Source organism: Hemitrygon akajei, chromosome 20 (assembly GCF_048418815.1).
Source record: "Hemitrygon akajei chromosome 20, sHemAka1.3, whole genome shotgun sequence".
In the NCBI taxonomy this organism is placed as follows: domain Eukaryota; kingdom Metazoa; phylum Chordata; class Chondrichthyes; order Myliobatiformes; family Dasyatidae; genus Hemitrygon; species Hemitrygon akajei.
Genome location: NC_133143.1, coordinates 4870032 through 4892800, shown reverse-complemented (window position 1 = coordinate 4892800; position 22769 = coordinate 4870032). Strand labels below are relative to the sequence as shown.

The following is a 22769-nucleotide window of genomic DNA, read 5'->3' as shown; positions in this document are numbered from 1 at the left end:
CATATCAGGAGCATTCAGCCCTGTCAGCCTGACTAACCCACAATCAGCCAGGACCAATGGGTCCATCATTAATGATCCTCACTGAATCAATTCACGCACATTAAAAAAAAAGTCAAGAGGCTCCAAAATCCCAGTTGCGGGTGAGCCAGCAGGGCAAGGATTTCTCTGGCCGCTGACGCAGCCTTCGGTCTAAATCCTGTGACTCGGTGGTAGTGTAGTTATGGATAGTGGTTTCAGAAATGGTAGGGATAGCTTTACAGTACATGAATATGAGGAAAATGTAAGGATATAGGCATAGTGTTGCAGAGAAGGTCAGTTAGGTTGCCCATGTGATTACAAATTTAATTAGATTGGCACAACATTGTGGGCCAAAGGGCCTGTTTCTGTTATGCACTGATCTACGTTCTACGTTTCATGGTATCAGAAAACACCCAGAATGATTTCATCAATGTTTCAGACCAAACTGCATAAATTAGCAACCTTGAAAATAAAACCATGCAGAATACATTTCAAACAACTTTATTCTATGTATTTCCTAGTGATGAAGTGTTTGGCAGCTTTTACCTGTTTGTACTGTACAACTTAAGTTTGAGAAGGTAAATCCAATGGTATCTCAGAACGTCCAGTTCGGCTAAATCAGTGTTTCTCAGAAAGCAGTGTATGATTGCCACTTTCTTAAATAAACACATGTAGCAACCTGGTGCATAGAACTTCATTTTGTATATTTCCTGGTGATCAAGCATTTGGTAACGTTTATTTAATAGTACAACTTAACCTTGGTGCCAGTGATATCACATTGCTTGCAACTGGCTAAATAAATGTTTCTGAGTAAACTGCATACAATTGCCACTTTCTATAATACAACCATATAGGAGCTTGTTGCAAACAACTTTATAATATGTATTTCCTAGTGTTGTAGTATTTGGTAACATTAATTTGATTGTACAGCTTAAGCTTGTGAATTTAGAGCCAATGGCATCACAAAATTTCCATAATGGCTAAAACAGTGTTTCATAACAAACAAGATTGCCACTTTTAACACCATGAAGTAACTTGTTGTAAAACAAAACTTATTTTATGTACTCCATACTGTTGCATAGCTTGACCCAACAATTCAGTGCTGTCAAGCACCCATTTATACTAATTGTACATTAATCCCATTTTGTTACTTTCCCTACATCCTCAATCAGATTCTACCACTGATTTGCACAGAAGCCAATTGCAGTAGCCAATTAACATACCAACCTATGTAGCTTTAGGATGTGGGAGGAAATCCAGTCACTGGGAAAGCGTGTAATTTCCAGAAAGACAGCAATCTGTTAGGCATAAGCTCTATCAGCTGCACCACCGTCCTGCCCACAGTTCATGTGTTATAGTAGGATGCTACCCAAAAACATGGTGCTCTAGTTTAAGAAAGTTGAAAACTCAAGGCAAACTATATTCTGCTGATTGCTTTTATATTTTCCAGTGAGGAATTTAAGAACAAAGGAAAATTTTGATTAATTCTTTCCAAAATCTGCATTTATGTCTCCAGATATTGATTTATATTGATGTTTGACAAGCAAAATTGTATAAATGCATAATAGTATATAAATATTAGCATGACATCATATGTACAGTGCAGAAATTAACTAAATATTTGAATTTAGAAAAAAACAAGAGATAATAAAAATTCAGACTTTACGATCTATGGTCTGTGCTGTATTAATGTTATCTTGTCAAAAGAAAGCTGGATTGGTGTGCTCTATAATACACCTCCTGCAATGGCGTTTGACAAACTGCAGTGCCTCAACCGAGATGTCACAGTCCTGTACATTCAACACCTGCAACTCAAAGCAGTTAGCAGCAACAATCTTTAAACCACGACCAGTGACACTCTCACATGACTTAAGACTGAGCCGCTTAAGGTTGTAGCAGTTCAACGCTAAAAACTCCATGCCTGCATCAGAAATCAACAGACACTTGCCAATATCCAGGGACTTGAGTTTTGTGCAATTCTTGGCAAGGTACTCAATCCCATGATCAGTCAGTCCATCACAACCTCGAGCGTTTAGATAGCGCAGTTTGCTGCAGTACTTGGCAATGTAGCGGATCCCTACATCTGTAATCCGGACACAGTGAGCAATGCTGAGGTACCTTAGGTGTGCTTCCAACTTTGCCACCTCTCTCATCCCAAAATCAGTCACAGCTCGGCAGTCACTAACACTCAGCTCCTTGATTGACGTGCAATAAAGCATCAGGAAGTGAAGGCCCTCGTCTGTAACGCGGACACATCTGCGCAGATAGAGGTGTGTTAACTGTGTGCAGTGAGCTGCTATTATGTGTAGTCCCTCATCTTCAAGTAAAAAACAATCTGTCATATTCAGGTAGCGGATGGAAATTTGTTTTCCATGAAGTGGAGAGATTTTAATGGAAGCTTCTCTTGTCAGACTGATGCAGGTTATCTTGGAACAACCTAGATAAAAAAATACTGATTATTTTTCAGAAACATTTCGTGATAAATCAAGCTATCAACTGCAATTTATAAAAGTAACAGTAACTATACAGTAGGATGCTCTCTGATCATCATGCCCACGCCAGTTCATCGAAGGTTTGAGCTATCCATTTTCATTCATCCTTCTGCTGTTTCTTCATACTCATTAAATGCTTTTATTTTTTTCAACTATATACCAACATCGTGGATCTAAGACTCAGTGGAAGTGCTATTTAGATACTGTGGTTACAAGAGCAGGTTAGAGACTGGATATCCTTTGGCTCAACACCTAACACCCACATACTGTCCATAAATCATTGGATGCTATTTCGAATGTCTCCAACAGCTCTTTTGAAGCTTGTCTCCATCCAAGATAAATCAACCACTCCACCAGCACCCCATCAACACTCCCTAAAAACCCTCCACTACCAGTAGAGCGTGGTTACAGTATATACCACTTACAATCAATATGAACTGCAGTTACATGCTTGGGCTACTTCAACAGGACCTCCCAAACCCACCAGCTCTCCTACCAAAACAGACAAGGGCAGTAGCACGGGACACCACTACCAGCAGGTTCCCCACCAACTCGTATACCACATGACTTGGAAATATACTTCATAGTCACTGTGTGTAATCCCTGGAATTTCCTCTCCACCAGCACTATGGGTTCACCTTCACCAGAAGCACTTGTTCAAGCCTGTTTGGAATAACAGGCGGATTTACTACGGAACATACAGAAACCTGTACTAACGCAGAAGTGCACACAAGTAAACATGAGAAATTCTGCAGATGCTGGAAACCCGAAGTAACACACACAAAATGCTGGAGGAACTCAGGAGTTCAGGCAGCATCCATGGAAAATCAATGTTTAGGGCCAAGACCCTTCCTCAAGACTGGAAAAGAAGTGTGAAGATGCCAGAATAAAAAGGTGGGGGTCCAGAGAGGTGCAGATTTGATAAATAAATATTTATTTAAAGGATCATGCTACAAGGAGGGAACGTAATTTAACTTAAAAAAAATCACCTGAGATCTGATGTTGAGAAAAATAGATGGAAGCTACACAAAGTTCTGCCATCTTCCAATCCTTTCTGAATATGGGGAGATGCCAGAGGTCAAGGAAGGGACAAATGTCCCACCTTGTTTAAGACAAAGACCAGTGGTGTGCAGGCTTTGAGAAATGATAACTATGGAGAAGATTATTAGGCTCTTGGAGAAAGCAAAAGCAGTTGGACAAAACTTTAAATGTTTTATTTTATCACATTGGTTTTGTGGGGTCTCAGTCTGAAAGGGATAGAAAGGAGGCTGATAGTCACATCTGAAAGGGATAGAAAGGAGGCTGATAGCCACATCTGAAAGGGATAGAAAGGAGGCTGATAGTCACATCTGAAAGGGATAGAAAGGAGGCTGATAGCCACATCTGAAAGGGATAGAAAGGAGGCTGATAGCCACATCTGAAAGGGATAGAAAGGAGGCTGATAGTCACATCTGAAAGGGATAGAAAGGAGGCTGATAGCCACATCTGAAAGGGATAGAAAGGAGGCTGATAGTCACATCTGAAAGGGATAGAAAGGAGGCTGATAGCCACATCTGAAAGGGATAGAAAGGAGGCTGATAGTCACATCTGAAAGGGATAGAAAGGAGGCTGATAGCCACATCTGAAAGGGATAGAAAGGAGGCTGATAGTCACATCTGAAAGGGATAGAAAGGAGGCTGATAGCCACATCTGAAAGGGATAGAAAGGAGGCTGATAGCCACATCTGAAAGGGATAGAAAGGAGGCTGATAGTCACATCTGAAAGGGATAGAAAGGAGGCTGATAGTCACATCTGAAAGGGATAGAAAGGAGGCTGATAGTCACATCTGAAAGGGATAGAAAGGAGGCTGATAGTCACATCTGAAAGGGATAGAAAGGAGGCTGATAGTCACATCTGAAAGGGATAGAAAGGAGGCTGATAGTCACATCTGAAAGGGATAGAAAGGAAGCTGATAGTCACATCTGAAAGGGATAGAAAGGAGGCTGATAGTCACATCTGAAAGGGATAGAAAGGAGGCTGATAGTCACATCTGAAAGGGATAGAAAGGAGGCTGATAGTCACATCTGAAAGGGATAGAAAGGAGGCTGATAGTCACATCTGAAAGGGATAGAAAGGAGGCTGATAGTCACATCTGAAAGGGATAGAAAGGAAGCTGATAGTCACATCTGAAAGGGATAGAAAGGAGGCTGATAGTCACATCTGAAAGGGATAGAAAGGAGGCTGATAGTCACATCTGAAAGGGATAGAAAGGAGGCTGATAGTCACATCTGCATCCAGCCGCAGCCTTTCTCACACCACACATTTGGAGTGACAGATGGACTCACTGCAGAACATACGGGAGTCAGGGAATGTTAAATTGACAGGATTTTCAGAAACATTCAGTCAGGTAGATAGGTGACCACCAGGAGGCTGTTCTCCTCTCTACTGTACTACAACCTCTCTGTTGTAGTACAGTCGAGGTTGCCCAGGCGAGTAATGGTGATAGGGGCTGTACAGACAGATATTTCTATGGCCACAAGTGAAACCACAGGGTGTTGTCTGACGTCCCGATGTCAGGGCCAAGGATGTTCCTGAGTGGGCACAGGACACTCTGAGATGGGTGGATGTGCAGCCAGATGACATGGTCCATATTGCTACCAATGACATAGGTAGGAAGGATATGAGGTCATGCAAAGTGATGTTAGGGATTTAAGTAGTAAGATAGGTTTGTGACTTTTTGATTACTGCCAGTGCCATGTGCTGGGGAGGTGAGAAATAGGAAGAAACATGGCTACGGAGCTGGTACATGATACAGTGGTCATTGCGCTCTATTCCAAGGCAGGTGAGATTTGTTCAAGAGAGACAGGTTGCATTTGAACTGGAGGGCAACCAATATTCTCACAGGGAGGTTCATTAGTGCTACTTGGCAGTAGTAGGGGGCAGGATCCAGAGCAATTGGTTTGCAAATGAAGGGATTAAGGAGGAAGGTAGGGATTAAGGAGGAAGGTAGGGGTTAGACCAAGTATATCCTTTGAAGACTGTGGTGAGGAAGGCAAATGCAATGCTATCATTCATTTCAAGAGGACTAGAACATAAAAGCAAATATGTAGTATTGATACTTCATAAAGCACTAGTGAGGCCTCACTTGGAGTATTGTGAGCAGTTTTGGGCCCCTTAACTTAGAAAGGATGTGCTGAAACTGGACAGGGTTCAAAGGAAGTTCACAAAAATGATTCCAGGATTGAATGGCTTGTCATATGAAGCACGCTTGATGGCTCTGGGCCTGTATTCACTAGAATTTTTTTAAAAATGAGGGGTGACCTCATTGAAACCTATCGAATGGTGAAAGGCCTTGATAGAGTGGATGTGGAGAGGATGCTTCCTATAATGGGAGAGTCTAAGACCAGAGGACACAGCCTCAGAACAGAGGGGTTTCCCTTTAGAATAGAGATGAGGAGGAATTTCTTTAGCCAGAAAATGGTGAATCTCTGGAATTCTTTGCCACAGGCAACTGTGGAGTCTTAGTCTTTATGTATATTTAAGGCAGAGGTTGGAAGATTCAGGGCATGAAGGGATATGGGGAAACAGCTGGAGATTGGGGCTGAGAAGAAAAAGGATCAGACATGGTGAAATGGCAGTGCAGACAATGGATAATCTTCTGCTCCTATATCTTATGGTCTTATGATATCAATATAGGTGGTGTTGTACGTAGTGTAGAAGGTTATCAACAACTACAAAGGATTTTTTTATCAGCTAGGTATGTGGGTTGAGAATTGGGTTTCAATCCAGAAAAAATGTGAGATACTACATTTTGGGAGATCAAACTAGGAGAACACTTACACTATGAGTGCTAGGGCCCTGGGAATCATTACTTTAGAAAGGGATCAAAGATTGTAAGTGCACAATTTACCGAAAATGGTATCAGAGGCAGATAGAGTGATGAAGACGGCATTTGGCCTTCATCAATCAGAGCATTGAGTATAGGAGTTGGGACGTTACAATGAATTTATATAAGATGCAGCTGTGGTTGGACTTGGGAGTACTCTACTCAATTCTGATCAATATAGGAAAGATATTATTAAACTAGATAGAGTGCAGAAAATATTTACCAGAATGTTGCTGGTACTTCAGCATCTGAGTTATAAAGAGAGGTTGAAAAGGCTCGGACTTTATTCCCTGGAACATAGGAGATTGGGGTAGTGACTTGATGCAAGTGTCGATCATGAGGGGCATAAACAGGGTGAAAGCATATTTTTCCCAGGGCGGGGGCATAGTTTAAGAGCAGAAGCAAGGGATTTAAAAGGGGCACCAGGGGCAGTTTTACATGAGAAACATAGTGCATAATTGAAACAAAGTGGCAGAAATTAGGCAGCAATGGAGTGTGAAGCTGAGTCAATTGTTGTTCATCATTAAATAATTTGGATGAAATGCAGTTGGCATGGCTAGTATGTTTGTAGATGATACAAAAATCGGTGGTGTAGTGGACAGTGAAGAAGACCACTTAAGACTATAGCCGGATCTAGAACAACAGAGAAAGTGGGCCATGAAACAGCAGTCTAAATTGGACAAATCCAGAGTGTTGCATTTTGAGAACTTAAACCAGAGAAGGATGCACAGTAAATGACACGCCACAGGCAAGACATAGAGTCCTAGAGCAGGGAAACCAGTCACTTGGACCAACTCATCAATGCCGGCTATTTTCCTAGCAATCTTGTCATATCTGCTTGCATTTGGCCCTAAACACTCTAAGCCTCTGCTATCTGTGTACTTATCTAAATAGCTTTAAAATGTTGCTAAACTGTCCACCTCCATCACTATTACTAGCAGCTAATTCCAATATATACCATACTTCACATGAAGAAGCTGCCCTTGTTGAACCTTTAAATCACTTGCATCTGATCCCGAACCTATACCTGCTATCCTATCTATGCACAGACAAGATGTTTTTCTCCTATCTATGCCACACAAGATCTTATTTAGCTTTATCTGGTCACCTGCAATCCAGGGAATAAAGACTCTAGTCTATGTAACCTTTCTTTCTTTGTAACTCAGGCCCCCAAATCATAAAAACATTTTGGTAAAATATTTCTGCGCTTTTTTTTAGTTTAGTAACAACCTTCCCATAACAGGGGTTCAAAATCATTTACACAGTACTCCAAGTGCAGCCTCTCTAATGTCATTTCTAACAGTAACATAACTTCCTAGCATTTATACTCAGTTCCTTGACCAATAAATGCCACTATTCCAAATACTTCCTTCATCAGCCTGTCTAGTGAACTTTTCACTCCTTGGTCCCTCTGTTCTATAACACTTCCCTGGACAGAGGCATTGACTGTATGACTCCCAAAATGTAATACCTCACATTTATCTGCATTGAAAGCAGTCTTTTGCTCAAATACTTAGCTGAGCAAGTTCCTCCTGTGATTTTTCATAACCTCCTACACTATAACAGTATCTGCAAACTACAAGCTACTTTGTACATTCAATTCCAAATCACTTGTATGAAAGTACAAACAACAAAGGTCCCAGCACCAATCCCTGTCTGTCCGCACATCACTAGAAAAAGGTCTCCAATGTGAGAAACAACCCTCTGCTTCCCAATTATAAATCAAATCTGCTATCTCCTAGATCTCATGTGATCTAACTTTATAGACTAACCTGCCATGAGGTTCCTTTATAAATATGGCCTTGCTAAAAAAGTCCATATAAATAATATTCGCTGCCAATTTTCAACTACTCTCTTGGTCACCTCCTCAAAGAACTGCAGAAAGTTTTTTAGACACGACTTCCCATACTCAAAGGCCCAAATCAAACTCTGCTCCTCCAAATTTTGGTAGATCGTGTCCTACAGAATCCTCTCTAGCAATTTACCCACCATGATGTTAAAATCAGTGGCCTAACTAGTTTTTGCTACTCCTTTTAAATAATGGTAACTTATTAGCCATTTTCCATCCTCCAGAACCCAAGCAGCCAGAAATGAAGCAAAAATCTCTGCAAACGACTGGGCAATTTCTTCTATAGCTTCTCACAAGGACACTATTCCGGGCCTTGCTGATTTACCAGTGTTAATGCAGCTTAAGACTTCTGATATTTCCTTTCCTTAATAATGTATTCGGTCAAAAGCAACATCAATCATTTTACCCATTTCCTTAGTGTCCATCATTTTCTCCATAGTAAAAACTTAAGAGAAATATCATCTAAAGTCTATCCATTTCTTTTGATTCCACACACAAGGGGCCATACAGATACTTAAGTGGACACATTCCATAAGACCATATGACCATAAGACATAGAAACAGAATTAGTCCATTTGGCCTATTTCATCCTGGTTGATTTATTATCTCTCTCAACACCATTCTCCTGCATTCTTCCTGCAACTTTTTACACCCTTACAATCAAGAACCTTTAAATATACCCTATAGCTTGCCCTCTGCAGCTATGTGACAATGAATTCCACAGATACACCATCCTCTGGCTAAAGGAATTCCTTCTAATCTATACTCTCGATGCTCTCAACCCCAGCATATCCCTTCTTAGAAAAGGGCCTCAAAACTGTTCACAATACTCCAAGTACAGTCTAACAATGCCTCAGCATGCATAGAAACATTGAAAACCTGCAGCACAATACAGGCCCTTCGGCCCACAAAGCTGTGCCAACCATGTCCTTACCTTAGAAATTACCTCTAGGGTTACACATAGCCCTCTATTTTTCTAAGCTCTATGTACCTATCCAGGAGTCTCTTCAAAGACCCTATCATATCCACCTCCACCACCGTTGCTGGTAGCCCATTCCACGCACTCACCACTCTCTGTGTAAAAAACCTACCCCTGACATCCCCTCTGTACCTCCTTCCAAGCACCTTAAAACAGTGTCCTCTCGTGCTAGCATTTCAGACCTGGGGGAAAGCCTCTGACTATCCACACGATCAATGCCTTTCATCATCTTATACACCTCTATCAGGTCACCTCTCATCCTCCGTCGCTCCAAGGAGAAAAGGCCGAGTTCACTCAACCTGTTCTCCTAAGGCATGTTCCCCAATCCAGGCAACATCCTTGTAAATCTCCTCTGCACCTTTTCTGTAGTTTCTACATCCTTCCTGTAGTGAGGTGACCAGAACTGAGCACAGTACTGCAAGTGGGGTCTGACCAGGGTTTTTATATCTAGTCCCCTCAAAATGAATACTACCATTGCATTTGCCTTCCTTAAATCAACTCAAACTGCAAGTTAACCTTCAGGGACTCCTGCACAAGGACTTGCAAGTCCCTTTGCACCCCTGACTTCAAAACTTGCTCCCTGTTTGGAAAATAATACACCTTTATTCCTTCTATAACAGTGTATGACTATACACTTCCTTACACTGTATTCCATCTGCCACTTCTCTGCCCATTCTCCTATCTGTCTAAGTCCTATTGCAGACTCCACACTTCCTTGAGACTTCCTGCCTCACCACGTATCTTTGTATTGTCCATAAATGAGGCCACAAGGTCATTAATTCCATCATCCAAATCATTGACAAATAACATGAAAAGAAACAGTCCCAACACCAACCCCTGTAGAAACACCAAGAGTCACTGGTAGCCAACCAGAAAAGGTCCCCTCTATCCCCACTTTTTGTCTTATGCCAGTTAGCTAATTCATATTAAAATCTTTCCTGTAATACAATGGGTTCTTATCTTGTTTAGCAGCCTCGTAAGCCATACTAAGGCCTGAAGAAGAGGGCGACACCTGAACCCAAGGGAGACCAATAACCTTGTGGGCAGCTTTGCTACAGTTGTTCGTGAGGATTTAAACTAATTTGGCAGGGGGATGGGAACTGGAGTCACAGTGCAGAGGATGGAGTGGTTGGTTTATAAACAGAGGCAGTGTGCAGTGAGACTGCTAGCAAGGAGAGGCTGATGTTAGTGCAAAATTGCAGTCAACAGGATGAACTGCAATGACAATGGTGGACAAAATCGAACAGTGAATACAGGACTGAAGGTGTTATATTTGAATGAACAAGGTAGGAATTCTTATTATTTCTTCAAAGAATTTCGACAGATTTGTCAGGCAAGATTTTCCCTTGAGGCAACCATGCTGACTGTGGCCTATTTTATCATGTGCCTCCAAATACCCTGACACCTCATCCTTAATAATGGACTCTAACATCTTCCTAACACGGAGGTCAAGCAAACTGGCCTATAATTTCCTTTCTTCTGCCTCTCTACTTTCTTGAAGAGCGTAGTGACATTTCCAATTTTCTAGTCTTCCAGAACCATTCCAGAATTGAGTGATTCTTAAAGGATCATTACTAATTTTTCCACAATCTCTTCAGCCACCTCTTTGAGAATCCAGGTGTATTAAAAGAATAAAAGAAGGAACAAGGTAGATGAACTTGTAGCACAGTTACAGATAAGTATGTATGAAGTTGTGGGCATCACTGAATTGTAGCTAAAAGAAAATTATAGCTAACGTCCAAGGATGCACACTGTATCAAAAGGACAAGCAAGAAAGCAGAGAGGGTGGCGTGGCTCTGTTGGTAAAATATGAAATCAAATCATGAGAAAGAGGTGACACAGGGTCAGAAGCTGTTGAATCGTTGTGGGTAGGGTTAAGGAACTGCAAGTGTAAAAAAGCCCTGACGGGAGTTATATAGAGCCCTTCAAAATAATGGTGAGGATTTGGTCTACAGATTACAACAGGAGATAGAAAATCAGGTTGGTGTGGGAATCCGGGGGGGGGGGGGGGGGGGTGGGGGGAGTTTGTAGAAGGCCTATGAGAATGCTTTTTAGAGCAACTTGTTGTTGACTCCACTAGGGGATCAGCTATTCGGGATTTGGTGTTGCGCACTGAACCGGAATTGATTACAGAGCTTAAAGTAAGCCTAGGAGCAAGGGATCATAATATGATAGAATTCACCTAAAGTCAGATATATCCGTGTAACACTGAAGGGAACTATAAGGGCATGAGAGAGGATCTGGCCAAAACTTACTGGAAAAGAAAACTGGCAGGGATAAAGGCAATGGCTGGAATTTCTACAAGCAAATTGGAAGGTACAGAATATATAAATCACAAAGAGGAAGAAGTATTCTAATGGTAAGATGACACAACCGTGGCTAATAAGAGAAGTCAAAGCCAACATAAAAGCCAGAGAGAGGACACGTAGTAGAGCATAAACTAGTGGGAATTAAGAGGATTGGAAGACTAAAAAACCAACAGAAGGTAACTAAATACAGTAATTAAGGAGAAAAGGATGGAATATAAAGGTAAGCGAGCCAATAATATTAAAGGGGATACCTAAAGTCTCTTCAGATACATAAAATGTAAAAGAAAGGTGAGAGTAGACATCGGACAGATGGAAAATGATGCTCGAAAGGTGGTAATGGGGGTCACGGAAATGGTGGATGAACTAAGTAAGTATTTTGTATCAGTCTTTACTGTGGAAGACACTAGAATTTCGAGATTGCCAGGGGTTACAGACGTTGCCATGAATAGGGAGAAGGTTCTTAGGAAACTGAAAGGTCTAAAGGTAGATAAGTCACCTGGATGGTGTATACACCTGGATTCTCAAAGAGGTGGCTGAAGAGATTGTGGAAAAATTAGTAATGATCCTTTAAGAATCACTCAATTCTGGAAGACTAGAAAATTGGAAATGTCACTACGCTCTTCAAGAAAGTAGAGAGGCAGAAGAAAGGAAATTATAGGCCAGTTTGCTTGACCTCCGTGTTAGGAAGATGTTAGAGTCCATTATTAAGGATGAGGTGTCAGGGTATTTGGAGGCACATGATAAAATAGGCCACAGTCAGCATGGTTGCCTCAAGGGAAAATCTTGCCTGCCAAATCTGTTGAAATTCTTTGAAGAAATAATAAGCAGGATAGACAAAGGAGAATTAATAGATGTTGTGTACTTGGATTATCAAATGGCCTTTGACAAGGTGCCGCACATCGGACAGCTTAAAGCCCATAGTATTACAGGAAATCTACTGGCATGGATAAAGCATGCTAGTATAAACTAATATGGCAGGGAGATGGGAACCGGTTTGATAGAGCTGAGGGTGAGCCAGCAGGTGATGGGTGTAATATCAGTGTAAGGAGGGACAAGCCAATGACTGGGTACAAATGCAGAAGGAGCAAAGAGTTAAATTGTACCACAGAAGCAAAATTTGAAAGGTTAAAGAATTCAGGACTGAAGGTGCTGTATTTAAACGTATGTAGCATTTGGAATAAGGTGGATGAACTCGTGGTGCGGTTACAGATTGGTCGGTATGGTGTTGTGGACATCACGGAGCCATGGATGAAAGAAGGCCATAGTTGGGAGCTTAACATCAAAGGATATACTGTGTATCAAAAGGACAAGCAGGAAGGCATAGGCAGTGGTGTGGCTCTGTTGGTAAGAGATGGAATTACATTTTTAGAAAGAGGTAATACTCTACCCTTTAAAAATGGAGGAAGGCAAAATAAAGGAAATTATAGGCCAGTTAGCTTAACCTCAGTGGTTGGGAAAGTGTTGGAGTCTATTATTAAGGATGAGGTTTCGGCATACTTGAAGACTAATGATAAAATAAGCAAAGTCAGCATGGTTTCTGTGAAGGGAAATCTTGGCTGACAAATCTGTCTGAGTTCTTTGAGGAAGTAATAAGCAGAGTGGACAAAGGAAAGACAGTTGATGTCATTTACTTGGATTGTCAGAAGGCATTTGATAAGGTATAAGGTGCCACACATGAGGTTGCTTAACAAGATAAAATCTTATGGCGTTACAGGAAAGATACTGGCATGGATAGAGGAATGGCTGACAGGCAGGAAGCAGCAAGTGGGAATAAAAGGGGCCTTTTCTGGTTGGCTGCCAGTGACTAGTGGTGTTCCTCAGGAAGCAGTATTGGGACCATTACTTTTCACATTGTTTGTCAATAATTTGGATAATGGAATTATTGGCTTTGTGGCAAAGTTTGAAGAAGATACTAAGATAGGTAGTGCTGAGGAAGCAATGTGATTACAGCAGGATTTAGACAAATTGGAAGAATCAGCAAAAAAGTGGCAGATGGAATACAATGTTAGGAAATGTATGATAATGCATTTTGGTAAAAGGAACAATAGTGTGGATTATTATCTAAAAGGGGAGAAGGTTCAAACATCAGAGGTTCAGAGGGACTTAGGAGTTCTCTTGCAAGACTCCCAGAAAGTTAATTTACAGATTGTCTCTGTGGTAAAAAAGGCAAATGCAATGTAGCATTTATTTGAAGAAGAAGAATAGAATATAAAAGCAAGGAAATAATACCACTGATTTATAAGGCACTTGTCAGGCTGCACTTGGAGTATTGTCAACAGTTTTGGGTCCCTTATCTCAGAAAGGATGTGTTGTCATTGGAGAAAGTCCAGAGGAGGTTCTGGGAATGAAGGGGTTAACATATGAGGAGTGTTTGACCACTTTGGGATTTCCACCGGAATTTCGAAGAATGTGGAGGATCTCATTGAAACCTAGCAAATGTTGAATGGGCTAGATAAGGTGGATATGGAGAGGATGTTTCCCCTGGTGGAGGTACCGAGAATTAGAGGGCACAGCCTCAAGATTGAGGGGCTACCTTTCAGAACAGAGATAAGGAGTAATTTTTTTAGCCAGAGAGAAGTGAATCTGTGGAATGCTCTGCCACAGACTGAGGTGGAATTCAAGTCAGTGGGTATATTTAAGGCAGAAGTTGATAGTTTCCTGATTGGTCAGGGTGTCAAAAGGATATGGCAAGAAGCCAGGTGTCTGGGGTTGAGTGGGCTCCGGAATCAGCTATGAAGAGATAGCAGAGCAGACTCAATGGGCTGCGTGATCTAATTCTGCTCATACGTCTTATGGTCTTAGCAGTGCTGATTGGCAGGATGCAGAGTGGGAATAAAGGGAGTAACTCTGGTTGGCTGCTGATGACTAATGGTGTTGGAAATGTCAGGAAGTGTATTGTCATGCACTTTGGTAGAAAAAATAAAAGGGTAGACTATTCTCTAAATGGAGAAAAAAATCAGAAATCAGAGATGCAAAGTAAGTTGGGAGTCCTTATGCAGGATTCTCTAAAGGTTAATTTGCAGGTTGAGTCAGGGTGAGGAAGGTAAATGTGAGGTCAGCATTCATTTCAAGAGGACTAGAACATGAAAGCAAGGAAGTAATGTTGAGGCTTTATAAAGCACTGGTGAGGCCACACAGAGTATTGTGAGCAGTTTTGAGCCTCTTATCAAAGAGAGGACATGCTAACATTGGACAGGGTTCACAGGAGGTTAACAAAAATGATTCCGGGATTGAAAGGCTTGTCATATGAAGAGAGTTTAATGGCTCTGGGTCTGTGCTCACTAGAATTCAGAACAATGAGGGGGTGACCTAATTGAAACTTATCAAATGGTGAAAGGCCTTGATAGAGTGGATGTAGAGAGTATGTCTCCTATGATGGGGGAATCTAAGACCAGAGGACACAGCTCAATATAGAGGGGTGTCCTTTCAGAATGGAGATGAGGAGGAATTTCTTTATCCAGAGAGTGGTGAATCTGTTGCACTTATTGAAACAGTTGGCTGTGGGGGCCAAGTCTTTAGGTATATTTAAGGCAGTGATTGATAGATTCTTGATTATTCAGGGCATAAAAGGAAAATGGGGAGAAGGCAGGATATTAGCGTTGAGAGGGAAAATGGATCAGCCATGATGAAATGGTGGAGCAGATTCGATGGGTCAAATGGCCTAATTCTGCTCCTATATCTTTTGGTCATATGGACTTGTATTGAATGGTGCAACAGACATGGTGGAGTGCTCCTACTCCAATTAACCACGTTGCAGTTTTCTTGCTTTGGTATTGCGAATCTAGTAATATGGACCTGGTGTAGAAACTCTACAGCCAGTCATCTTTAGTCCCAGCACTATGTATGCAGATTTTTCTAACTGGGTCTGAATAACCTCACTCGCTGAACCCACCTATTCAGACACGTGGACATTAAGGAACAGAGATATAAACAGATTAGGGAAATGCACAAAAATAATATGGTTGTTGTCATGGGGGATTTCAACTTCCCTAATATAAACTGGGACCTTCTTAGTACAAGGGGGTAGATGGGGCAGAATTTGTTATGTAAATCTAGGAGGGTTTCTTAAATCAGTATGTAGAGAGTCCAACGAGAGGAGGGGCTGTACTGGATCTAGTGTTGGTTAATGCATTTGGCCAGGTGACTGACCTTTAAGTGGGTGAGCAGTTAGAAAACACTGACCACAATTCCTTAACTTTCAGGATAGCTCTTGATAAGAATAGGTATGGTCCTTACAAGAGAGTCTCTAATTGGAGTAGGGCGAATTACGTAGTCATTAGACAGGAACTAGGGAGAGTTAATTGGGTACACCTATTTGCGACAAGTCCACATCAGACATGTGGAAGGTGTTTAAAGGACAATTCAAAGTGTACAGGAAAGGTATGTTACTGTTAGAAGGAAGGATGGGGATAGAAAGATAGAGATCCTTGGATCCAAAGAGGTGATGAATTCAGTCAAGAAGAAAAAAGCAAAAATATGTAAAGCTTCGAAAGTCAGGATAAAGAAGCCAGAAAAAAACTAAAGAAGGGAATTAGGAAAGCCAGGAGAAGCCACAAAAATTCACTAGCAAGAAGGATTAAAGTGAATCCCAAAGCATTCTATATATACATCAAGAGCAAGAGGGGGATAAGGTGAATGATCTTGTTGCATTATGAGTGATTGTCAGGTATGATGTTGTGGCCATCTCTGAATCATGGCTGAAGGATGGTTGTAGTTGGGAGCTGAATGTCCAAGGTACACATTGTATTGGAGGGAAAAGAAAGGTAGGCAGAGGGGATGGCCTGGCTCTGCTGGTAGAGAATAGCATCAATAGAAAGACATGACATAGGATCGGAAGATGTTGAATCCTTGTGGATTGAGTTAAGAAACTGCAAAGGTAAAAGGGCCCTGATGGCAGTTATATACAGGCCTTCCAACAGTAGCTGGGACGTGGACCACAGATTACAAAAGGAAATAGAAAAGGTGCGTCAAAAGGACAATGTTATGATAGTCATGGGAGATTTCAACAATACGATAGAGTTCAACTTGGAATCTGATAGGGAGAAAGCAAAGTCTGATGTAGCAGTATTTCAGTGGAGTAAGGGAAATTACAGTGGTGTGAGAGAGGAGGTGGCCGAAGTAAATGGGAAGGAGCTGCTGGCAGGGATGTCAGCAGAGCAGCAATGGCATGAGTTTCTGGGAAAAATGAGGAAGGTGCAGGACATGCGTATTCAAAAAATAAAGAAATATTAAAATAGCAAAATAGTACAACTGTGACTGACAAGGGAAGCCAACATTAATGTAAAAGCAAAAGAGAGGGCATACAACAAAGCAAAAATTAGCAGGAAGATAGAGGATTGGGGAGCTTTTAAAATCGTACAGAGAGCAACTGAAAGAATCGTTAGAAGGGAAAAGACGAAATATGAAAGCAAACTAGCAAACAATATCAAAGTGGATAGCAAAAGCTTTTTCAAGTATGTAAAAAAATAAGAGAGATGAATGTAATACAGGACTGCTACAAAATGAGGTTGGAGAAATAATAATGGGGGACAAGGAGATGGTAGATGAACTAAATAAGCATTTTGCATCAGTCTTCACTGTGGAAGACACCAGCAACGTGCCAGATATTGTGGTGTGTAAAGAAAGAGAAGTGAGTGCAGAGGATTGGAAAATTGCAAATGTCACTCCACGCTTTAAGAAAGGAGGAAGGCACCAGGAAGGAAATTTTAGACCAGTTAGCCTGACCTCAGTGGTTGGGAAGATGTTGGTGTCAATTGTTTAAGGTTGAGGTTATGGAATACTTGGTGACACAGGACAAGATAAGACAAAGTCAGCATGGTTTCCTTAAGGGAAAATCCTGCCTGAAGAACCTATTGGAATTCTTTGAGGAGATTACAAGTAGGATAGACAAAGGGGACGCAAAGGATGTTCAGATATTTGAATTTTCAGAAGACCTTTGACAAGGTGCCACACATGAATCTGCTTACCAAGTTAAGAGCCCATGGTATTACAGGACACTTATTAACATAGTTAGAGCACTGGCTGATAGGGAGGAGGCAGCGAGTGGGAATAAAAGGATCCTTTTCTGGTTGGCTGCCAGTGACTAGTGGTGTTCAGCAGGGTCAGTGTTGGGACCACTTCTTTTTATACTGTATATCTGTGATTTAGATGATGGAATAGATGGCCAAGTGTTGTTGCCAAGTTTGCGGAGGATACAGATTGGTGGAGGGGCAAGTACGGTAGGGTTGAGGATGCAGAAGGATTTAGACAGATTAGGAGAATGGGCAAGAAGGTGGCAAATGAAATATAGTATTGGAAAATGCATGGTCATGCACTTTGATAGTAGAAATAAATGTGCAGACTATTTTCTAAACAGAAAATCCAAAAATCTGAGATGCAAAAGACCTTGTGCAGAACACCCTGAAGGTTAACTTGCGGTTGAGCCAGTGGTGAGGAAGGAAAATGCCATGTAGCATTCATTCAATAGGTTTTGAATACAAGAGCAGAGATATGATGCTGAGGCTTTATAAGGCATGGGTGAGGCCGCACCTTGAGTATTGTGAACAGTTTCGGGCTCCTTATCTGAGAAAAGATGTGCTGGTATTGGAGAAGGTCCAGAGGTGCTTTATGCAGATGAGTCCAGGAATAAAAGAGTTAGTATATGAGTAACATTTGATGGCTGAGGGTTTGAATGCTGGAATTTAGAAGGATGAGAGGGTATCTCATTGAAACCTTTCGAATATTAAAAGGCCTAGACAGAGTAGATATGGAAAGGATGTTTCTCATGGTGGGGAGTTTAGGACAAGAGGGCACAGCCTTAAGATAGAAGGGTGCCCATTTAAAACAGAGATGCGGAGAAATTTCCTTAGCCAGAGGGTGGTGAATTTGTGGAATTTGTGGCAGCTGTGGAGGTCAGGTTGCTAGGTGTATTTAAGGCAGAGCTTGACGGGTTCTTGAATGGACACCACATCAAAGGTTATGAGGAGGCTGGGGAATGGGGTTGAGAAGGGGAAAAAGGATCAGCTATGATTGAAAGGTGGAGCAGACTCGATGGGTCAAATGGCCTAATTCTGCTCCTATGTCTCATGGTCTTATAACTAGGGAGAGGTTAGGACCACTCAAGAATAAATAGGGGAACATTTGCTTGGACATGAAGAATGTGAGTGAGATCCTTAATGAGTACTTTACTTCAGTATTTAGCAAGGAAAAGGACAGGGAGGACCAGGAGATCAGTGCTGAGTGCATAAATACTTAGAGCATTTAGAGGTCAAGAGGAGGAAGTGTCGGGTTTCCTAATAAGTATTAAGGTGCATGAGTCACCAGAGCCTGATGGGACTTACCCCAGGTTATTGAGGGAGACAAGAGAAGAGAATGCTGGGGTCTTGCTCAATATTTTCACGTCCTCGCTATACATAGGTGAGGTTCCGGAGGAGAGGCAAGTGGCTAATGTTGTATCTCTATTTAAGAAGGGAACAAGGGAAAATCCTGGAAACTATAGACCAGTGAGTCCCACATTAGCTAACAGTAAATTGCTGGGAGTAAATTCTTAGTGATAGGATATATGAACATTTGGAAACGCGCAGCCTAATTAGGGAGAGTCAGCATGGAATTGTGCAGGTCAAGTCGTGTCTTACCAACTTGATTGAATTTTTTTGACAAGGTGAAGAGAGAAATTGATGAAGGTATAACAGTGGATGTTGTCTACATGGATTTTAGTAAAGAATTGGACAAGACTAATCTAAAAGATGGAATTTTACTCAGGCTCACTGATTGAGGATTACAGGCAGCAATTCCCAGTATTTTTTTGGAGCTATGACCAGTGACCAATCGGGAGATCAGAAGCTTAAGAGGACAGGATTTCACTCAGATTCACTGATCGAGTTTAAAATGCAGCAACTTGCGGCCGTTTCTTTGGAGCTTTGGAGCTTTTAGGTGCTTGGTGTTTGCTGACACATTTTGTTGAAATGGGTGGGGGGCAGGGGGAAGATGCATTGATGCTTGCTGCTGCTTTCATGGGGAGAGAGGAAGAGAGGCTTTGTGGTTCTAATGTTTTTCTGTCATTCATCCTTTTGGGGATCTTCTGTTTTTCATGGATATCTGAGAGGACAAGTATTCCAGGCTGTATACTGTATACATTCTCTGATAATGAACAGAACCATTTGAACGATTTGAGGTTTGCTGACCAAGTATAAAAGGCAGAACTCATAGCAATTTTTTTTTGGAGCTTTGAATAGCAAAAATCAGCAGATCAGAAGAGGACAAACTTGAGAGGACAAAATTTCACTCTGGTTCGATGAACTAGTTAAAAGTTGCAACAAATTCCACAGATTCACCACCCTCTGACTAAAGTAAGTTCTCAGTATCTCTGTTCTAAATGGACGTCCTTCAATCCTGAAATCGTGCCCTCTTGTCCTAGACTCCCCTACCATGGGAAATAACTTTGACATATCTAATTTGTTTAGGTCTTTTAACATTCGGAATGAGATCCCCCCCCCCCCCCCCCATTCTCCTGAACTCCAGGGAACACAGCCCAAGAGCTGCCAGACGTTCCTCATACAGTAACCCTTTCATTCCTGGAATCATTCTTGTCAATCTTCTCTGAACCCTCTCCAATGTCAGTATATCCTTTCTAAAATAAGGAGCCCAAAACTGTACACCATACGCCAAGAGGACGGAATTTCACTCAGGTTCGCTGACTGAGTATAAAAGGCAGCAACTTGCAGCAGTTTTTTTTAAATTTTGACCAGTGCCCAATCAGTGTTTGGGATTGATTAGCAAGAACAAATTAAAGTAAGGCAGGGGAAAGCATCTGACTGGACAGAGTTAGCGCAGAGAATTTTTAGTCTTTAGTTCTTCAAAGCTTTGGCGAGGAAAGACTTCAGTCAAAAAAAGCAAAAACAGAAAGCTGTAGTAGAATTTTTTTTGCTCAGTTAGAACAGTAAGGATGCCAGGAAGGATAGTGAAATGCCCCTCTTGTGGGAAGTAGGAATGCAGGAAGATCTCCAGTGTCCCTGATGACTGCAACTGCAGGAAGTGCATCCTGTTGCAGCTTCTAACAATCCACATCAAGGAGTTGGAGTCGGAACTGGATGAACTCCGGATCTTTCGGGAAGCTGAAGGGGTGATAGGTTGGACATATACAGAGGTAGTTACACCCAAGATGCATTCACAGGAAACTGGGTACAGTCAGGAAGGGAAAAGGGGTTAAGCAGCCAGTGCAAAGTACCCCTGTGGCCAACCCCTCAACCACAGGTATATAATTTTGGATACTGCTGGGGGGATGACCTAGCAAAGGAAGGTCATAGTGGTAGGGACTCTGGTACTGAGTCCCGCTGTGGTGAAAGGGGATTCGCTAGTTAGGAGACGGAGGCTCTGTGATCGGCAACAAGATTCCTGGATGGTATGTTGCCTCCTGGGTGCCAGGGGCCAGGACATCTCAGATTGAATCCTCAGCATTCTTAAGTGGGAGGGTGAATAGCCAGAGGTCATGGTCCATGTAGGTACCAATAACATGGGTAGGAAGAGTGACGAGGTTCTGACAAGGGGAATTCATGGAGAGGCTAGAACGAGGGAGATTATATAGTTTAATACACGGCGAAGGAGTTGGTGTAGGAGGAAAGACATAAGAATTTTGGATCATTGGACTCACTTCCAGGGTAGGTGGGACCTGTACAGAAGGGACGGTTTGCACCTGAACTGGAGGGAGACTAATGTCCTAATGGTAAGGTTTGTTAATGCTGCAGGGTGGGGGTTAAACTAGAGTTGCAGGGGCATGGGAACTAGAGTGTCAGAAGAGTTAGTGGAGAGGTTGTGGAGATAAAAGCTGGTAAGACTTCAGACAAAGTGAGGAATCAAAAGGTTGAGCATGGTGCGACTAGTGTCCTGAGCTGCGTATATTTCAGCACAAGAAGGATAGTAGAAAAGGCAAATGAACTCAGGGCATGAAGAAACACCTGGAATTCTGACACTGTAGCCATTAGTGACTTGGTTGTAGGAGCGGCAGAACTGGCAGCTCAATATTCTGGGGTTCTGTTCTATGAAATGAGATAGAATGAGAGTGATTAAAGGAGGCATTAGTAGTCAGGGTATTGTTACAGCAGTGGTCTGTCAGGACAAGACTGGAGAAATTGTCCAGTGCGGAACTGAGAAATAAGAAAGGTATGACCATGTTAATGGGGCTATGTTACAGACCAGCCAACAGTCCTGGAGATTTAGAGAAGCAAGTTTGTACAGGGATTGCAGACTTTTGTAGGAAACATAAGGTTTTTATAGTAGATGATTTTAACTTTCCACATACTGATTGGAAATACCATACAGGAAAAGGACGAGATGGGATAGAGTTTTTCAAATGTGTACAGGGAAGTTTTCTTCATCGGTACGTACAAGTCCCAACAAGTGAGCATGCAGTACTGTATCTGCTATTAGGGAATGAGACAGGGCAGGTGACAGAAGCTTGTGTAGGGGAACACTTGGCATCCATTGACCACAATGCCTACAGTTTCAAAGTAAATATGTAAAATAATAGGTCTGGTCCGCAGGTTGAGATTCTAAAGTGGAGAAATGCCAATTTTGATAGTATTAGAAATGATCTGGCAAGTGTGGATTAGGAAAGGGTGTTTTCTGACAAAGGTGTGCTTGGTAAGTGGGAGGCCTCGAAAAGTGACATTTTCTGAGTACAAAGGTTGTCTATGTCTGTGTCAGAATAAAAGGCAAAGATAATAAATGTAGGGAGCCCTGATTTTCAAGTGATATTGAGCCTCTGGTTAAGAGAAAAAAGAGTACCGGAGGTATAGGCAGGTAGGTAGGAACAAATGAGGTGCTTATGGAGTATAAGTAATGCAAGCAAACATTTAAGAAAGGAATCAGGAGGGCTGAAAGAAGGCATGAAGTTGCTCCAGCAGACAAGGTGAGGGACAATTCGAAGGGATTTGACAAATATGTTAAGAGTAAAAGGATTGCAAGGAACAAAATCAGTCCTCTGGAAGATCAGAATTGTAATCCATGTGTTGAGCCAAAACAGATGGGGGAGTTAAATAAATTGTTTGCATCTGTATTTGCTCAGGAGATAGACACAGAGTCTATAGAAGTGAGGCAAAGCTGCATCAACTTCATGGACGCTGTACGTATTACAGAGAAGGAGGTGTTTGCTATCCTTTGGGAGGCAAATGCAGAAATTGCCGGGGCCCTCGCAGAGACATTTAAATCATCCTTAATGACAGGAGAGGTACCAGAGGATTGGAAGATAGACAGTGTTGTTCCATTGCTTAAAAAGGCTCTA

At 41.9% G+C, this 22769-nt stretch overlaps 1 protein-coding gene and 1 long non-coding RNA gene across 8 annotated transcripts in view; one reads left to right on the top strand and one right to left on the bottom strand.

The window, feature by feature from the left end:
* The window catches only part of LOC140742197 (uncharacterized), a 366178-nt gene that overhangs the window by 136431 nt on the left and 206978 nt on the right, over positions 1-22769 (top strand). The gene's annotated exons all lie outside the window — the stretch shown is intronic.
* The window catches only part of fbxl7 (F-box and leucine-rich repeat protein 7), a 206529-nt gene continuing 184263 nt past the window's right edge, over positions 504-22769 (bottom strand). For all 7 annotated transcript variants that reach the window (XM_073072995.1, XM_073072990.1, XM_073072991.1 and 4 more), the window contains one exon: positions 504-2455. In XM_073072995.1, the coding sequence (XP_072929096.1) occupies positions 1719-2455 (737 nt within the window). In that variant the 3' untranslated portion in view covers positions 504-1718. The remainder of the gene's footprint in view (positions 2456-22769) is intronic.